Source organism: Scyliorhinus torazame, chromosome 19 (genome assembly GCF_047496885.1).
Source record: "Scyliorhinus torazame isolate Kashiwa2021f chromosome 19, sScyTor2.1, whole genome shotgun sequence".
NCBI classification, from domain to species: domain Eukaryota; kingdom Metazoa; phylum Chordata; class Chondrichthyes; order Carcharhiniformes; family Scyliorhinidae; genus Scyliorhinus; species Scyliorhinus torazame.
In genome coordinates, this window is record NC_092725.1 from 108,708,525 (window position 1) to 108,723,817 (window position 15,293).

The following is a 15,293-nucleotide window of genomic DNA, read 5'->3' on the forward strand; positions in this document are numbered from 1 at the left end:
CCCCCTCTCCGGCACGCGCCCTCTCGTCCCCGGCACTCGCCCACCCACCCCTCCCCGGCACTCGCCTACCCCCTCCCCGGCACACGCCCTCTCCTCCCCGGCACGCGCCCCCTCCTCCCCGGCACTCACCCCCCCCCTCCGCAGCACGCGCGCTCTCGTCCCTGGCATGCGCCCTCTCCGCCCTGGCACTCGTCCCCCCGCACCGGCACTCGCCCTCCCCTCCCCGGCACTTGCCCCCCCTCCCCGGCACTCCCCTTCCTCTCCGCGGCATTCGCCCTCTCCTCCCCGTTATGTGCCCTCTCCTCCCCGGCACGCGCCCTCTTCTCCCCGGTACTCCCCCCCCCCCCCCTCCCCGGCACGCGCCCTCTCCTCCCCGGCACTCGCCCCCCCTCCCCGGCACGCACCCTCTCATCCCCGGCACTCGCCCCCCCTCCCCAGCACGCGCCCTCTCGTCCTCGGCACTCACCCACCCCCCTGCCCGGTACTCACCCCCCCCCCTTCCCGGCACGCCCTCCGCTGCCCCCCGGCACTCGCCCACCCCTCCCGGGCCCTCGCCCCCCCCTTTCCGGCACTCGCCCCCCCCCCCCTCCCTCCCTGGCACTCTCCCCCCCCCCTCCCGGCGCGCGCCCTCGCCTCTCCGGCACTCGTCCCTCCCCTTCCCTGTCACGCGCCCTCTCCTCCCCGGCACGTGCCCCTCCCCGGCACTCGACCCCCCCTCTCCGGCATGCACTTCCAACGGGTCCTGCGCCCCTCCCCCCCGCCACCAACTGTGGCCGTGCCATCACTTCTCCTGCAGCCGCCCAACGCCGGGCCCTACCTGCGCGCTGGCCGGCGTCAACCACCATGACTGGTTGACGCCGTTAAATAGTTGGTTTGACCCGTGGTCACGTCGGCGGGACTTCGGCCCATCCGTCCAGCGAAATGGGGCTGCGCCGGGGACCATTGCGCCGCGTCGGTCCTCGCCATTCTCCGAGGTGGGCGGCGCGATTCACGTCGGGGGGATTTTTGGGGGGTCGGAGAATTTGGTGGCCGGCAGGGGCGGGATTCACGCCGACCCCCTGTGATTCTCCGTCCCGGCGGGGGGTAGAGAATCCCGCCCCAGTTGTAGAATGTGATCCCAAAACATGACTAAAAAAATACTTCCATTCAATTCAAAAGGAATGTACTTTATTAATTCATCATGGCCTTGATCATGAACCTATTTTCAGGGCTGGTTGTCAGTTTTTTTTTTTGTTCTTTTATTTTTTCCGCTCCCTGTTCTTTGTCAGCTTTCACTACTTTTCTTTCCAGGTTAAGTCCAACAGGTTTGTTTCGATGTCACTAGCTTTCGGAGCGCTGCTAATGCTCGCATTCCAAGCATTGTCTGGCAGCTTTGAATTTGTCTATATATGTGTTTCTGGAACATATCTCTTCATTCACCTGAGGAAGGAGCAGCGCTCCGAAAGCTAGTGACATCGAAACAAACCTGTTGGACTTTAATGTTGTAAGACTTCGTACTGTGCTCACCCCAGTCCAACGCCGGCATCTCCACATCATTTCTTTCCAGGTGCAGCAAGGTGAGAACTATCTGCTGAAGGATGACAATTCAATGGCCTGAATTCTCTGTTCCAGATCGAAGTGCTCCCACCAGTGAAGAATAGGGTATTCGAGTAATGTCACCGTGGATGGGGTTCTCATGGCTTGACTGCAAAAACCTGCATAGTGCCGGTTTCTGCGCAGTTACTGGAGTTGGGCAGCCATATTTTTCTTTTTTAGAGTACCCAATTATTATTTTCAATTAAGGGGCAATTTAACGTGTCCAACCCACCTAATCTGCACATCTTTGGGTTGTGGGGGTGAAACCCATGCGGACATGGGGAGAATGTGCAGACTCCACACTGACAGTGACCCAGGGCCGGGATTCGAACCTGGATCCTCAGCGCTGCAGTCCCAGTGCTAACCATTGTGCCACATGCCGCCCTGGGGCAACCATTTTAAATGGGTGCCCCAATCCCAGTATCCAGGGATCTCCCCACAATGCAAATGTTGACTCCCCCTTCTGACAAGGGGAGCACCCCAATCCCTCATCATGGAAGGCATCCTCCCCTCCTCCATGGGAATAACGGGTCACCCCCTTCACACATCGCGCTCGCAAGGGTGACCCAAGGGCCACACTCGACCCCCTCAAACCTCCAGCCCTCCCCTTCACCCACACCTTTAGCTATCGAACCCCCTTCAGACCCTCCTTCAGTCACCACCTCCTGGCATTGCCAACGGTGCACTTACTCCTGGCACCATGGCACTGACACCCTGGCAGTGACTCCCTAGCCTGGACCCTGAGTGGGACCAAAGGGTCTGTCGATTGCTCATGTGCCCCCCTGCCACTGCCAGGCTGCAGAGGGAAGGTCCCCATTGGTTGGTTGGGCTTGGGCTGTGAGTAAGGGGTTGACCTCAGGATCCTCCCCCGGGATGGGTGTCCCATGTCTAGTCTGCCCCTTCCAGCCCTGGGCAACATAAAGATCACTCTTGATATGGTGATCTCAGGCAGCCCTCTGTTCTCAGTCTTCATCCCGGTCGGACCTGTTTAAACTCTGAAGTGGCCTTCTCACTCTGAACTGCTCTGCCTGACAGCTGGTGAGCAAAGCAGACAGTTCAGTGAAGAAAAAAGCCAGGAACACTCTCCTTTTCCTCACATCTGTACCCCTAGCCCTTCGCCCTTTGGAACTGCTGCTTTTTAAAATGTCAGCGCCTTCCAAGAAAGCCCACAATACCTGAAAAGGCTTGAAACTCCCTAAGATCCTTTGAAATGCTTTCATTCAATTTCACAGTGTCGTAACTTTAAATTGTCTTTGATTGACTGCTTAATGGTTTAATCACCGCAGGCAGGAGGTTTGTTTATTTTCCTTTCCATTCACGCTTAAACTCATCTCAAGGTCCAGCGTGCCAGGGCTGTGCTTGGCAATACTCACACCAAGGAGGATTCTGGTGGAGTTCCCATTGTGGGCTGGAGCATAACGCTGGGGGGGGGGGGGGGGGGGGGGGGCAGGACGCATTTCAGAGTTCCAGCCTGTTAATTGCATTAAAATCAATGCAAATCAGCTGTTTGCATGCTCCCATCGGCGCGGGACGGAAAGGCTGCTGCGGCTGGCGGAGTGGGACCGGAGTCTTGGGGTGGATCTGCCACCGGCGCTGCGCCCGTTTTTGGCTCAATGCCGGATTCCCGATCTTAGCAGTGGGGAACCGAGAATCCTGCCCAATGTTTCAGTCCTGATAGTAACACCACTTGCTACACCAAAACCATCAGCTCTTATTAGGGCTAACTGTCGGTGTGGTGAAGGAAATGTATGAAGGAATATTCTTTAATTCTCTTTATGAATTTGCTACCCTATTACATCCATAAAGGAAGTGTCTGAGAGTTGCTGTGGTGGACATGGTTCATTCAGCAAAATTGATAGTCTTGCTACAATTGTACAGGGGCTTTGGCGAGACCAAACCTGTAGTCAAATTTTGATTTGTCTTGCTTGAAAGGTTAGTCGAGGTAGGTGGGAGTTGAGGTTAAAATCAGATCAGCCATGATCTTATTGAGTGGCAGAGCAGGCTCGAGGGGCTGGGGCCGAACCTGGACCGATTCCGCTACTGTTAAGGGGCTAGCACCGGTGCCACAATGGAGTCCAATGCAACACTGCGGGATTCACCGGTCCGTGATCGATACCCGGAAAGCTGACAAGCTGTAGACGCATATACACAATACAATCCCCATACACACTCATTCCAGCCAACAAGATGGTACTGGTTGTGCTGGAGCGCACCCATACAGCTGATGGATTGGTTGGAACCAGAGGGCACCGTGTGGGGTGGCCTGGGGGGGACACCTTTACGTCCCATGGCCCTAAGTTCACAGTGTGCTGTCAGCAGTGTGCGCAGCTGCAATCGTGTTCCGTGTCTGTCTACCCGGCCCCACAGCCCACCTCCTGGCCAATCCCGGCCATGGCAGAAGCCCCCCGGCCAGCGGTACAACTGTGAGCAATCCAAGGTGATGTTGGGCACTTTCCGTACCCCTCTCTCCCTCAGCAAAAAGCACAAGCGAACCACAGCGTCGCTGACTCGTCCCATCGGAGGAAGAGAATTACGGAGGATACCGGGTCGGAGCGCTAGTGATATGCAAACGGTGTCCACTGTTTGTGCGTTTCGGTGCGCATTCACGCCGCTGTCAAGATGATGGAGAATCGTGATTTGGCGTCAAATCGGCGCCTGCCACGATTTTGGTGTCAGAACCTATTCTGTGGCCAATTGTGTTTCAAGATTTCATCGTTGGCAAACTGAGAATCCCGGCTGGGATTCTCCGAGCCTCCGCGCTGAAATGCCGCTCGGTGCAGGGGCGGAGAATGGGGCCTCAGACCCGCGATCGGGTCCGACCCCGGGGCGCGATTCTCCAGCGACCGGAGAACCTGCGCCAGTCGCACGGTCGACGCAGCGCCGGTTGGGGGCCGCTGAAAGAGGCCCCCACGGCAATTCTCCGTGTTGACCGGCCAGGTTCCTGCCGCTGTGGTTCACGTATGGTTCCACCCGATGGGAGCTCGGCGTCGCAGCTGCGGTGGCTGTCCTGGTGGGGGGCAGGGGGAATCAGTGTCCATGGGGGCCTCCACAATGGCCAGGCCTGCGATTGGGGGCCACCGATTGGCGGGCGCGTGCGATTTGTGGGGGGGGGGGCCTACCTTATTCCGCGTCGGCCCGCTGTGTGACTCTGCAATGTTGTGTGGCGCCGGCGTGGAAGCGGCCGCCGCGCGCATGCACAAACCCACGGCCGGCCACTGCGCGCATGCGTGGACCCCGCGGCCAGCGGTGCAGGGCCGTGTATGGCAGCTGGAGCAGTGCAGAGCACTCCGGCGCCGTGCTGACCCCCTTTGGGCCATGGAATCGTTGGGTCAAGAGGCCTATTAACGCCGGCGTGAAACACTCCAGTGTTTACGCCAGCATCAACACTTAGCCGCGTTTTTTAGAGAATCCCGTTCTTGGTCTCTCAGAGAACCAGTGGAAGTGGGTGGGAAGATGGACTCGAAGCCAAGATCAGCCATGATTTCACTGAATGGTGAAATCAACAGGCCATCTGGTCTCCACTTGCTTCTCTCTCTTATATTCTTATGATAGTGTGCCACCTGGGTTATCCAGTCTTGAGGTGTGATGTTGGGATAGAGAGAGAGAAAGACTGACTTGAATTAACCCGATGGCACCTTTTATGACCTCACAACGTGCTTTACAGCCAATTGATTGAGCCTGGTGGGGCGGTGGGTGGGGGAGGAGGGGAGAAATCCTGCAGTATTTCACTGTAACAGAATTGTTACGGAACAAGACCATTTGGTCCATCATGTCTGCGCCAGCTCTCCAAGTGAGCATCATGGCTCACCAAGCATCTGAATATTCTGTACACCCCAAATGGACGTCCTACCTAGAGGTTACAGCAATCTAATTGCTCAAGAGCACCGAAAGCTTAACTGGTATTGAGGGGTATATATGACATGAGACGTAACTAAGACTAATCCAATAAAATTACTGGAATTCAAAGATTCCAACTATATAAAGTACAGCATTTAGCATCTTGGCCAGCCTTTTCGAAAAGATGTTCCTAAACAGTCTGCTGGCATGTACGGTACAAAGCCTGTTGAGTAAACAGAGGTAATGAAGCCTTTCATAGGCATTAGTTACTATAAGGTCTCTTTTGGAGTCAATTTAGAGAAAACATTTCACCTTGTTACTGCTTATAGTGCAATCAAATGCTCGTTGTTCCTCCTTCCATTTACAATTTTGCTGCAAAGAGAAAACAGAAGAGATTCTCATCCTCCTAAAAGTTAAATTGCTCCAATTTGCCTTTTTAACCTATTACAGAAGCCTCCACTCACTGTTCTTGTAGGTTTGAACAGCCGCCTGTTACCATAGAAACAAGAAGTTATTAGGCCTGGTCTTCTCTTGTCCTGGTTAGAGGCCCTATTGAGAATGATCGGGGCTTGTTTCCTGATAAGCAAAGCTCAGGTGCAAATTCTCAGCATATTTGTTTTTCATTCCTGTGTTTATTTTAATGTTTAATATCTATTTAAAAATAATACTTAGAGGGACATGGAATGAGTGCTCTAAATGTGTTTACTTTAATTTGTTTGCACGAGGAGTGTCCTCATAGTTCGATAAAAGCCCTCTGAAATGAAATTCTCTGGTCCTATAAATGTCAGAATCTATAGCAAGGGTGTCCACTGTTAGAAGTCAAGTTAATAAAAATTCAGAGGTACAAGTATGTTTTATTTCAAACATTAAATATATCCAATTGAGCTTATACTTGCTTTTTGTAAATTAACAACGATATCCTAGAATGCTAGTGCTAACTGACTGGGTTTGCAATCATGCATTTGAATTGGACAGAACACTGGCCAAGCTTAATATCTGTGTTCAAACATTGTGGATTTTATCAGGTTGGCGTGGTTTAGGTTTTGTTCGGATTTATTTCATGAATCCTTTTGAAGAATGATTGCATATTTGTGATATTGAAATGTTAAGAACGTCTTAGTTTCACAGTTTAATCTCCTTGTATATGACGTTCATCTTCATGAGCGTGTTACTTGATGTAAATGCCAAGCCAGTTGTCTCTACTTATTTCCCATGTATTTGGCAAACGTTCCCTATTTGAAGGCTGACTACACAAACAGACAATTGAAGCCTGATTACACACATGCAAGCAGGTCTACATTACTTAAAAATTCCAGATTCCACTCCAGAGTATAAATAGATTATTGATATCATTGGCTGAATTTTGATGCCAGCTTGGAGGTGGGTTTGGAGGTCCAGAGGTTGGGGGGGGGGGGGGGGAAGGGGGAAGGGGGGGGAGGGGGGGGAAGGGGGAAGGGGGGGGGGGCTGCTGTTGGGGGGGGGGGTTGTGGAAGAATGGGGAAATTCAGATAGTTGCAAATCAGGGTGGCTCCCTGGCGCTGTCCCGTCTTGAGATGGGTTTCCTGGAGCAGGCTGCCATGGGAATGGGAATTAGCAACCCCCACAGAGGTGGGCAGCCAATTAAGGTCCCACTCAGGGGCCATTTTCAGAACCCACCAGCATCTTTCCCAGACTGCCTACCCCCCCCACCCCCCCAACGCTTCGGGTCCAGCGACTTAAGGCAGCAAAGGGCTGGGGAACTATTTGTCCCTCTGCTCACTAACCAAATGACCCAGCCACAAATATGAAAGGGCCGCAGGCATGGCCTAAACTAATCCTGTGGTGGGGTTTTAACTTTCTGGGCCACTGCTAAGGGCCCCTTCATTAGGCCCCGCTCGACTCGCAAACACTTTCAGCAAATGCGGAGGTAGCCAATTAGGAGCCTGTTTCACATACAGTTGTGTTGGTGGTTGCCATGGCGACAAACATGGACTTGGGACCCAAATATGGTCCCAAACTAGGGCTCCCCGTGCCTGCAGGAAGTTTCAGTCCCATGATTCTGGAGAATTAAAAAAATAAAAATAAACATTAAAATAAAATAAATAAACAAAATTGTGAGGGCCATAGATCTTGAGGGCCGTAGATTTACTTCCACATAGAATGACTGAATTATTTGAGAAATGATCTTCACTATGAGGGGAGAAGATTCTCATGCTCAGTGTACACATTCCCTGATAAATATTGTTCAATATTTCCCGTAATAAGTGCATTCTTCATCTGCGATTTTACTATTTTGCCTTAAATAACAAACCATGGGAATGTATCGCTCGTTCCATTAGATTGAATGGATTTATCGAAACAACACAAGACTCGGCAATAGTAGCCATTGAGAAACTAATCTATATGTGCTGTGCAGACCGATTTTAGATGAAACTCGACTGGATTGGATTTTTTAACACATGGCCCAGAATTAGTTCCTCAGGATGTTATTTCCCCTCTACTGGCCCAAGAAAGCAATGCTCCCATCATCAGTTTGTTTGAGATGAAAAAACTTAGCACAGGCCAAGGAATGAACTTGCTTGGCCTCTCTGGCTCAGTGCCAACATCCAATGCTACCCTTACACCTTGTAATTCAGAGTGGCAAGTGGGACGCAGGAAGAAAATGATTGGTTGTGGGGGGGGGGGGGGGGAGTGTGTGGAATGAGATGGAAGTCAATATGGTATTTTGCAAACCCAAATTGGATAATGTTATTCCATCTGGGATCAATTAATTGAGATGAGGCCGGAAATTCTGAAGGGAAGACATAGCTCCCCCAGTCAAGTTGCTCTGACAGTACTGTGAGCTGACGCTGTCCTCAGTGGTACGGCAGACATTTCAGAGGATCTCAATGCAGTGCCTTTCCACTGACCTGCTCATTTATTATTGCACAGCTCACCATGTTAAGACTGGCACCTGTGAGGTAGTGGCTCTGCACAGATGCTGCAATAAGAACAAAATTGAAGAGCGGTCGCAGACAGTGAAGTGCTCCTGTTTCCCAGGACAAGTAGCAGGAACGACACGCGCTGCTCCTTCATGTGTTGATGGTAGGTTTGCTTTTCCCTTTTCAACACCAGTTTTCCCCCTCCCTGACCCCAAAGTTTTGACTGTGGTTTTTTTCTTCCCCTCATGTTGTTACCGGAACAATTCGATCTAATTTTTTAAATGTTGAATTGCTTCACATTCACAGGACTGAAAGTACTTAATAACCTAGTGAGTTCTGCATTGCCAATCAGAATAATGAAAAAGATACCAATTGCAATGCTTGCAAAGGATGTTTGTTGAACTATGTTTGAAAGGGGCAGTTCTCTCCTCATGAATTTTATGAAGGTACTGGTTTCTGAACAGAGCTAGGAACAATAAGTGCTGGAAGGACCGTGGCCGGAATTCTCCGCTTGTTGGGATTCTCTGCGGGTTTCCTGGAGGCGTGGGGTGGCTTCAATGAGAAATCCCATTGAGAAGCTCGCTGCCAGCAAACGTCACGATATTGAGGCACCAGCTGCCATTGGAATGCAGATTTAATTTTCACTATCTATACTAGTGCCACAGGCCTAAACTATAGACCACTCCGGTAGGGTAGGGTGCAGAGTTAGACCTTCGCTGATCCACCTCCAACAAACTCCAAGTTCGGTTCAAGTCATTTGCCTCCTGGTTTCCAACCTGCTGCCCAGGCATAAAATTGGCATTGCAGTTTTTCAGCCACCTGTTTATCATTTCCAATGATTATTATTAGTTATTAAATGATTTTTAGTTTCAAAAGAATAGTTCATTTTAATGGGGAAGATAACATGACCGGAAGTGGAATTTTACAGCCATGTTGAGGCAGAGGTGGGACTGTAAAATGCAACGAGCCATTCAAAAGGTCACTGACTTTGTTGGGACTGTAAATTCCCCCGGCATAAAATTCCACCCTATATATTTTGGGTTCGCTGCTCATTATTGGTCTGCCAGTCATGAGTTCATTATAATGCTGACCAAAGGAGAACAAGTGAAATGCACGTCTTTCTTGCACTGAGTTTAAGGTATACTTTGTTGGCCCAATGAGCCCACGTTGGTGTGTATGCTCCTCTCAATCTTTTGTCATCTAAATCTACCATCATAACCATTTTCCCTCACACATTGTCCCATTTCCTCTTAAATTAATCTATATTGAAGGCAATTCTCCATCCATATTGTGCCCAGCACATATCCCCCTATGTCGGGAAAATTCCAAGAGAGGCCTAAAACGGGATTTGCGCCGGGTGCCAAACAGTTTCCGATCCTCCCGGCCCAGCTCCAGCTGCTGAGATCTGGGGCGGGAATCTCTCGGCCCACGCTGGTTCAGAGAATCGCCAGGCCGGGCGCGATTTGCGCGACGCCGCCCCCACGCCGGTCCGCCGATTCTCCGGTCACCGGAGAATCGGCACCATTGGCGTGTGGCCCCCCTGGCGATATTCCACCCGAGATGGGCCGAATGGCCGCCCAAAAAAGCCCGAGTCCCGCCAGCGCCGTTCACATCTGGTCTTAGCCGGCGGGACCTCGACGTCCATCCTGTCAGGGGCGACCTGGTTGTGGGGGGGGGGGGGTCTGACCCCAGGGCAGGTGGCCTACCGATCGGCGGGTCGGCCTCTCCTGGTGGGGGCCTCTTTTGCTCTGCGCCGGCCCCTGTAGCCCTACGCCATGTTGCGTTGGGGCTGGCGCGGAGAAGGAAGCTGCCACACATGCACGCATTTGTGCCGGTCGCAGTGCGCATGCGGGCATTTGCGCCGGTTGCAACGCCCTTGCGCAGACCCGCGGCGTCCATTTGACACCGGTATCGGCAGCTGGAGTGGCGTGAGTCGCACCAGTGCCGTGCTGACCTCCTGTAGGGCAGAGGATCGCTACACGTTAAACTCTCCAGTTTTTACGACGGCGTCAACACTCTGCCATCAGATGGGAGAATCCCGCCCCTGGTTCACGCCCTCGCTGGGTGTGAACCAGATTAGCATATTAAAATTAGCATTTAAATATGCAGGATCTGTTTGTAGCTGGATTTTCCCAGCTCCTGCGATTCTCCCACCTATCGGCACACCATGAAGCCGGCTCGAATCACTACTGGTCTCCACAAATGGAGAACAGGTGTGATGTTCTAGCCACTGGGTGGTTGGGACATGGCAGGGCAGTGCCCCTGGCACCCTGGGATTGCCAACAAGTATGAAGGGGCAGGGCTGGATTCTCCGTTTGGGAGACTGTGGACGGGATTCTTCATTTCCCAATGGCGATTTCGAATCGGCGATCGGGCGGAGGATCTCTTTTTACGACGGAATCAGGGGCCTGTTTTATGCAGGTTTCGCATCTCCGCCCCCTCCAAAACAGCGTCATCGCGGCACGTGCCGCCTGCCATGGGTACGGCCTCAGGACATCACCTGAAGGCCCTCCCCGATGCACCGTCCCCGTTGGGCTGACTTCATGATGGCGCAGGGATGTGTGGTCCAAGCTGTGCGGGAACCTAGTGTGGCGGCTGCGGACTGTGCCCAGCGCCACCACAGTCAGGCGGAATCCGTGCTGCTGGCCAGGGGGTGCTTCCGTGGGGCTGGGGGGAACTGGTGTGGGTGGTGAGGGAGTGGTGAGGCGGGCACTATCTGGCAGGTCAGGTCCAGGCAAGGCTGCACCATGTTGTAGGTCGTCGCCGTACGCATGCATGGCCACGGACCTGGCAATTCTCTGGCCATTGATGTCGTGGAGGCCGGGTGTTTTATGTAGTGCAGCTGCTAACCTCTCACCGGCCACAGCATCAGTGAGGGGGCGCCGCCGATTGTTTCCACGTGAAACGCGACGGACCCTCCGCACAGCCTCAGAATCGGAGAATCTGGCCCCATGTTCTCCCGCCGGAGCTGAGTTGCACCAGGTTTAAGATCCACTTGTCACTGTGAAGCAGGATTCAATTCAGTCTTCTGCACCATGCTAATTTAGGCATGGCGTGGTATACGGTGGATTCCCAAGGAATCCTGCTATCAGGCCGCCATCTTGAGCGGGCTGCCCGATAGCGAGGTCCCGTGGCCGGCATCCCCCCATCGCAATCCAGGCCCGACTGCAAATCGGCCCTGACCCCTCCCGCACCACAAATTGGCCCTGACCATCTCCCCCCCCCCCCCCCCCCCCCCACCCACCCCAAATCCCACTGCATGGCAAATCCCTAACGCTGGATTGTCTGCGTGCCCCCCCCCCACCGTATCCTCGAGTACCAGGTGACCCGAACTTCCCGGAACAACTGTAATAGGGTGACCTCCCAGAGCCCTGTAATATGGGGACCCCCATAGGGACCCCAGAAATAGGCAGACCCCTCACATTTCTTTGATGTTTACAAACATTGGGGTTTCACCACTTAGGCCACTGAAGTGTGAAGGGATTATGAGTGGATCAATTGGCAATTAGTGAATCAATTATATTGTGAAGCAAACTGTGAACTCAGAGCACCCTGCAGGTGTAATGGCCGGATTCTCTGAGCCCATGCCGGCTCAGAGAATCGGATTTGAGGCCGAGATGGCCCGCGATGCCGGTCTGACATCAGGACGCGAATCTCCGGTGACGGGAGAATCGGCGGCAGTCGCGCGCACGTGGTCGACGCGGCGCCTGTCGGGGGCCGTTGAAAGAGGCCCCAGCTGCGATTCACCGTGGTTGACCGGCCGAGTTCCTGCCAGCATGGTTCACGTATGGTTCCATCCGCCGGGAGCTCGGCGTCACGGCTGCAGTGCCCGTGCTGGTGGGAGGGGGGGGGCGGGGGAATCAGTCTCCGGGGTGGACCTCCACGATGGCCAGGCCCGTGATCGGGGGCCACCGATCGTCAGGCGCGTGAGATCCAGGAGGCCTACCTTCTTACACGCCGGCCCGCTGTGTGGCTCCGCCACCTTGCGTGCCACCAGCACGCAAGCTGCTACCCTGCGCATGTGCGGACCCACTGCCGGCCACTGCACGCATGCTAGGACCCGTGGCGAGCAGTGCAGGGCTGCGTATGACAGCTGGAGCAGCGCGGAGCACTCTGGCGCTGTGCTGGCCCCCTGTGGACAACAGAACCACTGGGTCAAGAGGTCTGTTGACACCGACATGAAACACTCCGGTGTTTACGCCGGTGTCAATAGTTAGCTGCTTTTGAGAGAATCCCGGCCAATGTTTTTTGAGCTCTTGAAATTCAGCCAATCATTCATAATTATATAATGACAGCTCCTAGTCGTGACTTTTTTCTAACCTACACTGGATGACCTGTCAATCAAATACATTCAGCAGCGGTTTCTGTTAAGCTCTTGTGGGGCAGCTCTAGCCAGCTTTCTTTCTAAATTTAAAGATCAGGGGATTATAAAAATTTCAGATTGTGCCATTTAAATAGACCTTACCCATCCTTCAAAAGTGTTAACATCTACTTCACCAATTATTGACTCCCACATCGTAGATTATGGCCTTTGGAACAGTGAAAATACAGTCTGTTTAACTTCAAATGACCCGGATAAGTTTTGGGTTTCCCACTGTCTAAATCATACCCTGCACCGTTCATCCATGCTGGCATACGTTGATCTGTCAGAATTGGGGGGCCAGACCTCTGTACCATTTTTAAATGTCTGCGGAACCTTTTCAGTACCCCCTCATTTTACACTCTTGAGCCAGTGGGAGCTGCCTCTACCCTGTCAAGCCCTCTCAATATGTCATCCATTTCAATCAAAGCACCTCTCACTCCTCGAAATCTCAGTTAGTCTAAGCCCATTCTGCTCAATCTGTCCCGAGAGGATCATCCTCCCATCCAGGAATCAATGTAGTGAACCCTCGTCGCACTCCCTCCAAGGCTCCATTCTTTAGTTATCCAAGAAGAAGGGGAATAAATCTGGAAGGGAAATAGAAATGCGCTCCATTACATCCTGGTAACAATACGCCATACACTTGTGTTTGCCTTTCGAGTGGAACCTAAGCTGATAAGCTGTTGTTATTTTTCTGTTGAACCAGCCTCAATAGTTTTACAGAAATGGTGGTGTCAAATGCAGCCATGCCTTGAAGGAGAGGAATGTAAAGTATTGCCAGATCGTACTGGTTGGAGCTGTGCCTCTGGGAATAAAGTAAAGACCACCAAGGTAAGTCAGTCATCTGCAATCTTTCCAACCAGAGAATGTTTGAATTTCAGAATGAATTTCAGGATTGTGTTTAAAAAAAAAGGTGGCATTTTTGGATTGCCTGCTTCACAATGCAAATAACTTTAACTTGAACTGCATTTATACTGCAGCTGCTGGTTGGAGATTGGTAGGGGTTCCAGCCAGGTAAAATTCCCATTTACAGCACCTCGCTGGAACTCCAATTCTCCTGCCCAGGAGAGGCCTCCTCAGGTGACAGTTCCGACAACTATCTCAACATTTAAATGAACTCCAGGTAGGTTTGCAAAGTTGTCTACGCTGAATTAGGTGGTGCCTTTCACCTTTTACGTCTGTGACCTGGATTCAAAGCCAGCCCAAATGGTTTGGACGTAAGTGTCCTCTGTCTGCTGCAGCCAATGCAAAATGAGCTTGCACACCTTGAATCCAGTGTCTAGAGGACATAGCGATTTATTGCTGCTTTTTTCTTTGAAGTTGAACAGGCTGCTCTCCTGGTATCTGATACAGCGTTTGTCACACTCTAGCAAAAACACCAAAACAGATGAACTATTTGATTAATCCACTACCGTTTGTGAGAGTATAGACATAGATATAGAATTTACAGTGCAGAAGGAGGCCATTCAGCCCATCGCGTCTGCACCGACCTTTGGAAAGAACACCCCACACCTCCACCCTATACCTTAAACCCAGTAACCCCACCTAACCATTTTTGGACACGAAGGGCAATTTAGCGTGGCCAATCCACCTAACCTGCACATCTTTGGACTGTGGGAGGAAACCGGAGCACCCGGAGGAAACCCACGCAGATATGGGGAGAACGTGCAGACTCCGTACAGCAGTGACCCAAGCCGGGAATCGAACCTGGGACCCTGGAGCTGTGAAGCAACTGTGCTAATCACTGTGCTACCGTGCTTCCCATAAACCGGCTACACTGTTTGCAAACACAATAGCACTTGCAGTTCTAAAATTGACTGTTCGAGTGTGTGAAAATAGTAAATAAGTACATATAAAGATACGTTCTTTCAACCCTCTTTGTGGGTATGCTGAACAAAAATGTTACACTGGTTCAATGCAGGAAGGACTGCTGTTTTGAAGTTTGGCTAAGCATGTGGTTCGGATCGAATAGTGGATGCGTTACAGCTGGTTGTTGCACACCTGATACCTGTAGTTGGGGAGCAGAGAAGAGATTTGAGAGCAGTGTTGAGGCAGAGTAGATAGGGTATAAACTGTTCCCATTAGCAGAAAGGACGGAGAACCAGAGGACACAGATTTAAAGTGATTGGTAAAGGAATTAAAAGCAAACTGTGGCATTCTCCGTCGGCGGGATCCTCCGCTTCACCGGCAGCACACCCCCTTTGCGGGTTTCCTGACGGTGTGGGGTGGCCACAATGGGAAACCCCGTTGGCCGGCTGGGGGAACAGAGAATCCCGGTGCTGGCAGGGGCGCCCCGCCCAAATTCTTTTTTTATGCAGCGAGTGGTTGGGATCTGGAATTGATTGCCCGAGAGTGTGGTCGAGAGAGGCTCAATCACGGCTCTCAATCGGACATTGAATAAACACCTGAGGGGAAAAGTATATGCAGGGAAAGTGGAACTGGCTGGATTGCCCTTGCAGCGAGCTGGTATTGACTTGATGGGTAGAATAACCTCCATTTATACCTGCTACGATTCTATGGCACTGAATGTCTGAAATAAGAAGGGTTCCATTCTGCAGCATGAACAACCTTTACCTTGTCGAGAACTCAAAATTATTTTTATAAAATAGTCCAAGACACCT

General features: G+C 52.0%; 1 protein-coding gene across 9 annotated transcripts in view; it reads left to right on the forward strand.

Annotated features, from left to right (window-relative positions):
• The window catches only part of LOC140396419 (chemokine-like protein TAFA-2), a 373,625-nt gene that overhangs the window by 321,995 nt on the left and 36,337 nt on the right, over positions 1-15,293 (forward strand). For 7 of the 9 annotated variants that reach the window (XR_011936524.1, XR_011936520.1, XR_011936526.1 and 4 more), the window contains exons 4-6: positions 8,323-8,475; positions 13,379-13,503; positions 13,653-13,795. Coding sequence is in view for 1 of the 9 variants with exons in the window: in XM_072485040.1 (XP_072341141.1) it covers positions 8,323-8,475; positions 13,379-13,503 (278 nt within the window). In the remaining 8 variants the exon portion in view is untranslated. The remainder of the gene's footprint in view (positions 1-8,322; positions 8,476-13,378; positions 13,504-13,652; positions 13,796-15,293) is intronic. The other 2 variants (XR_011936527.1, XM_072485040.1) reach the window with 1 other exon arrangement.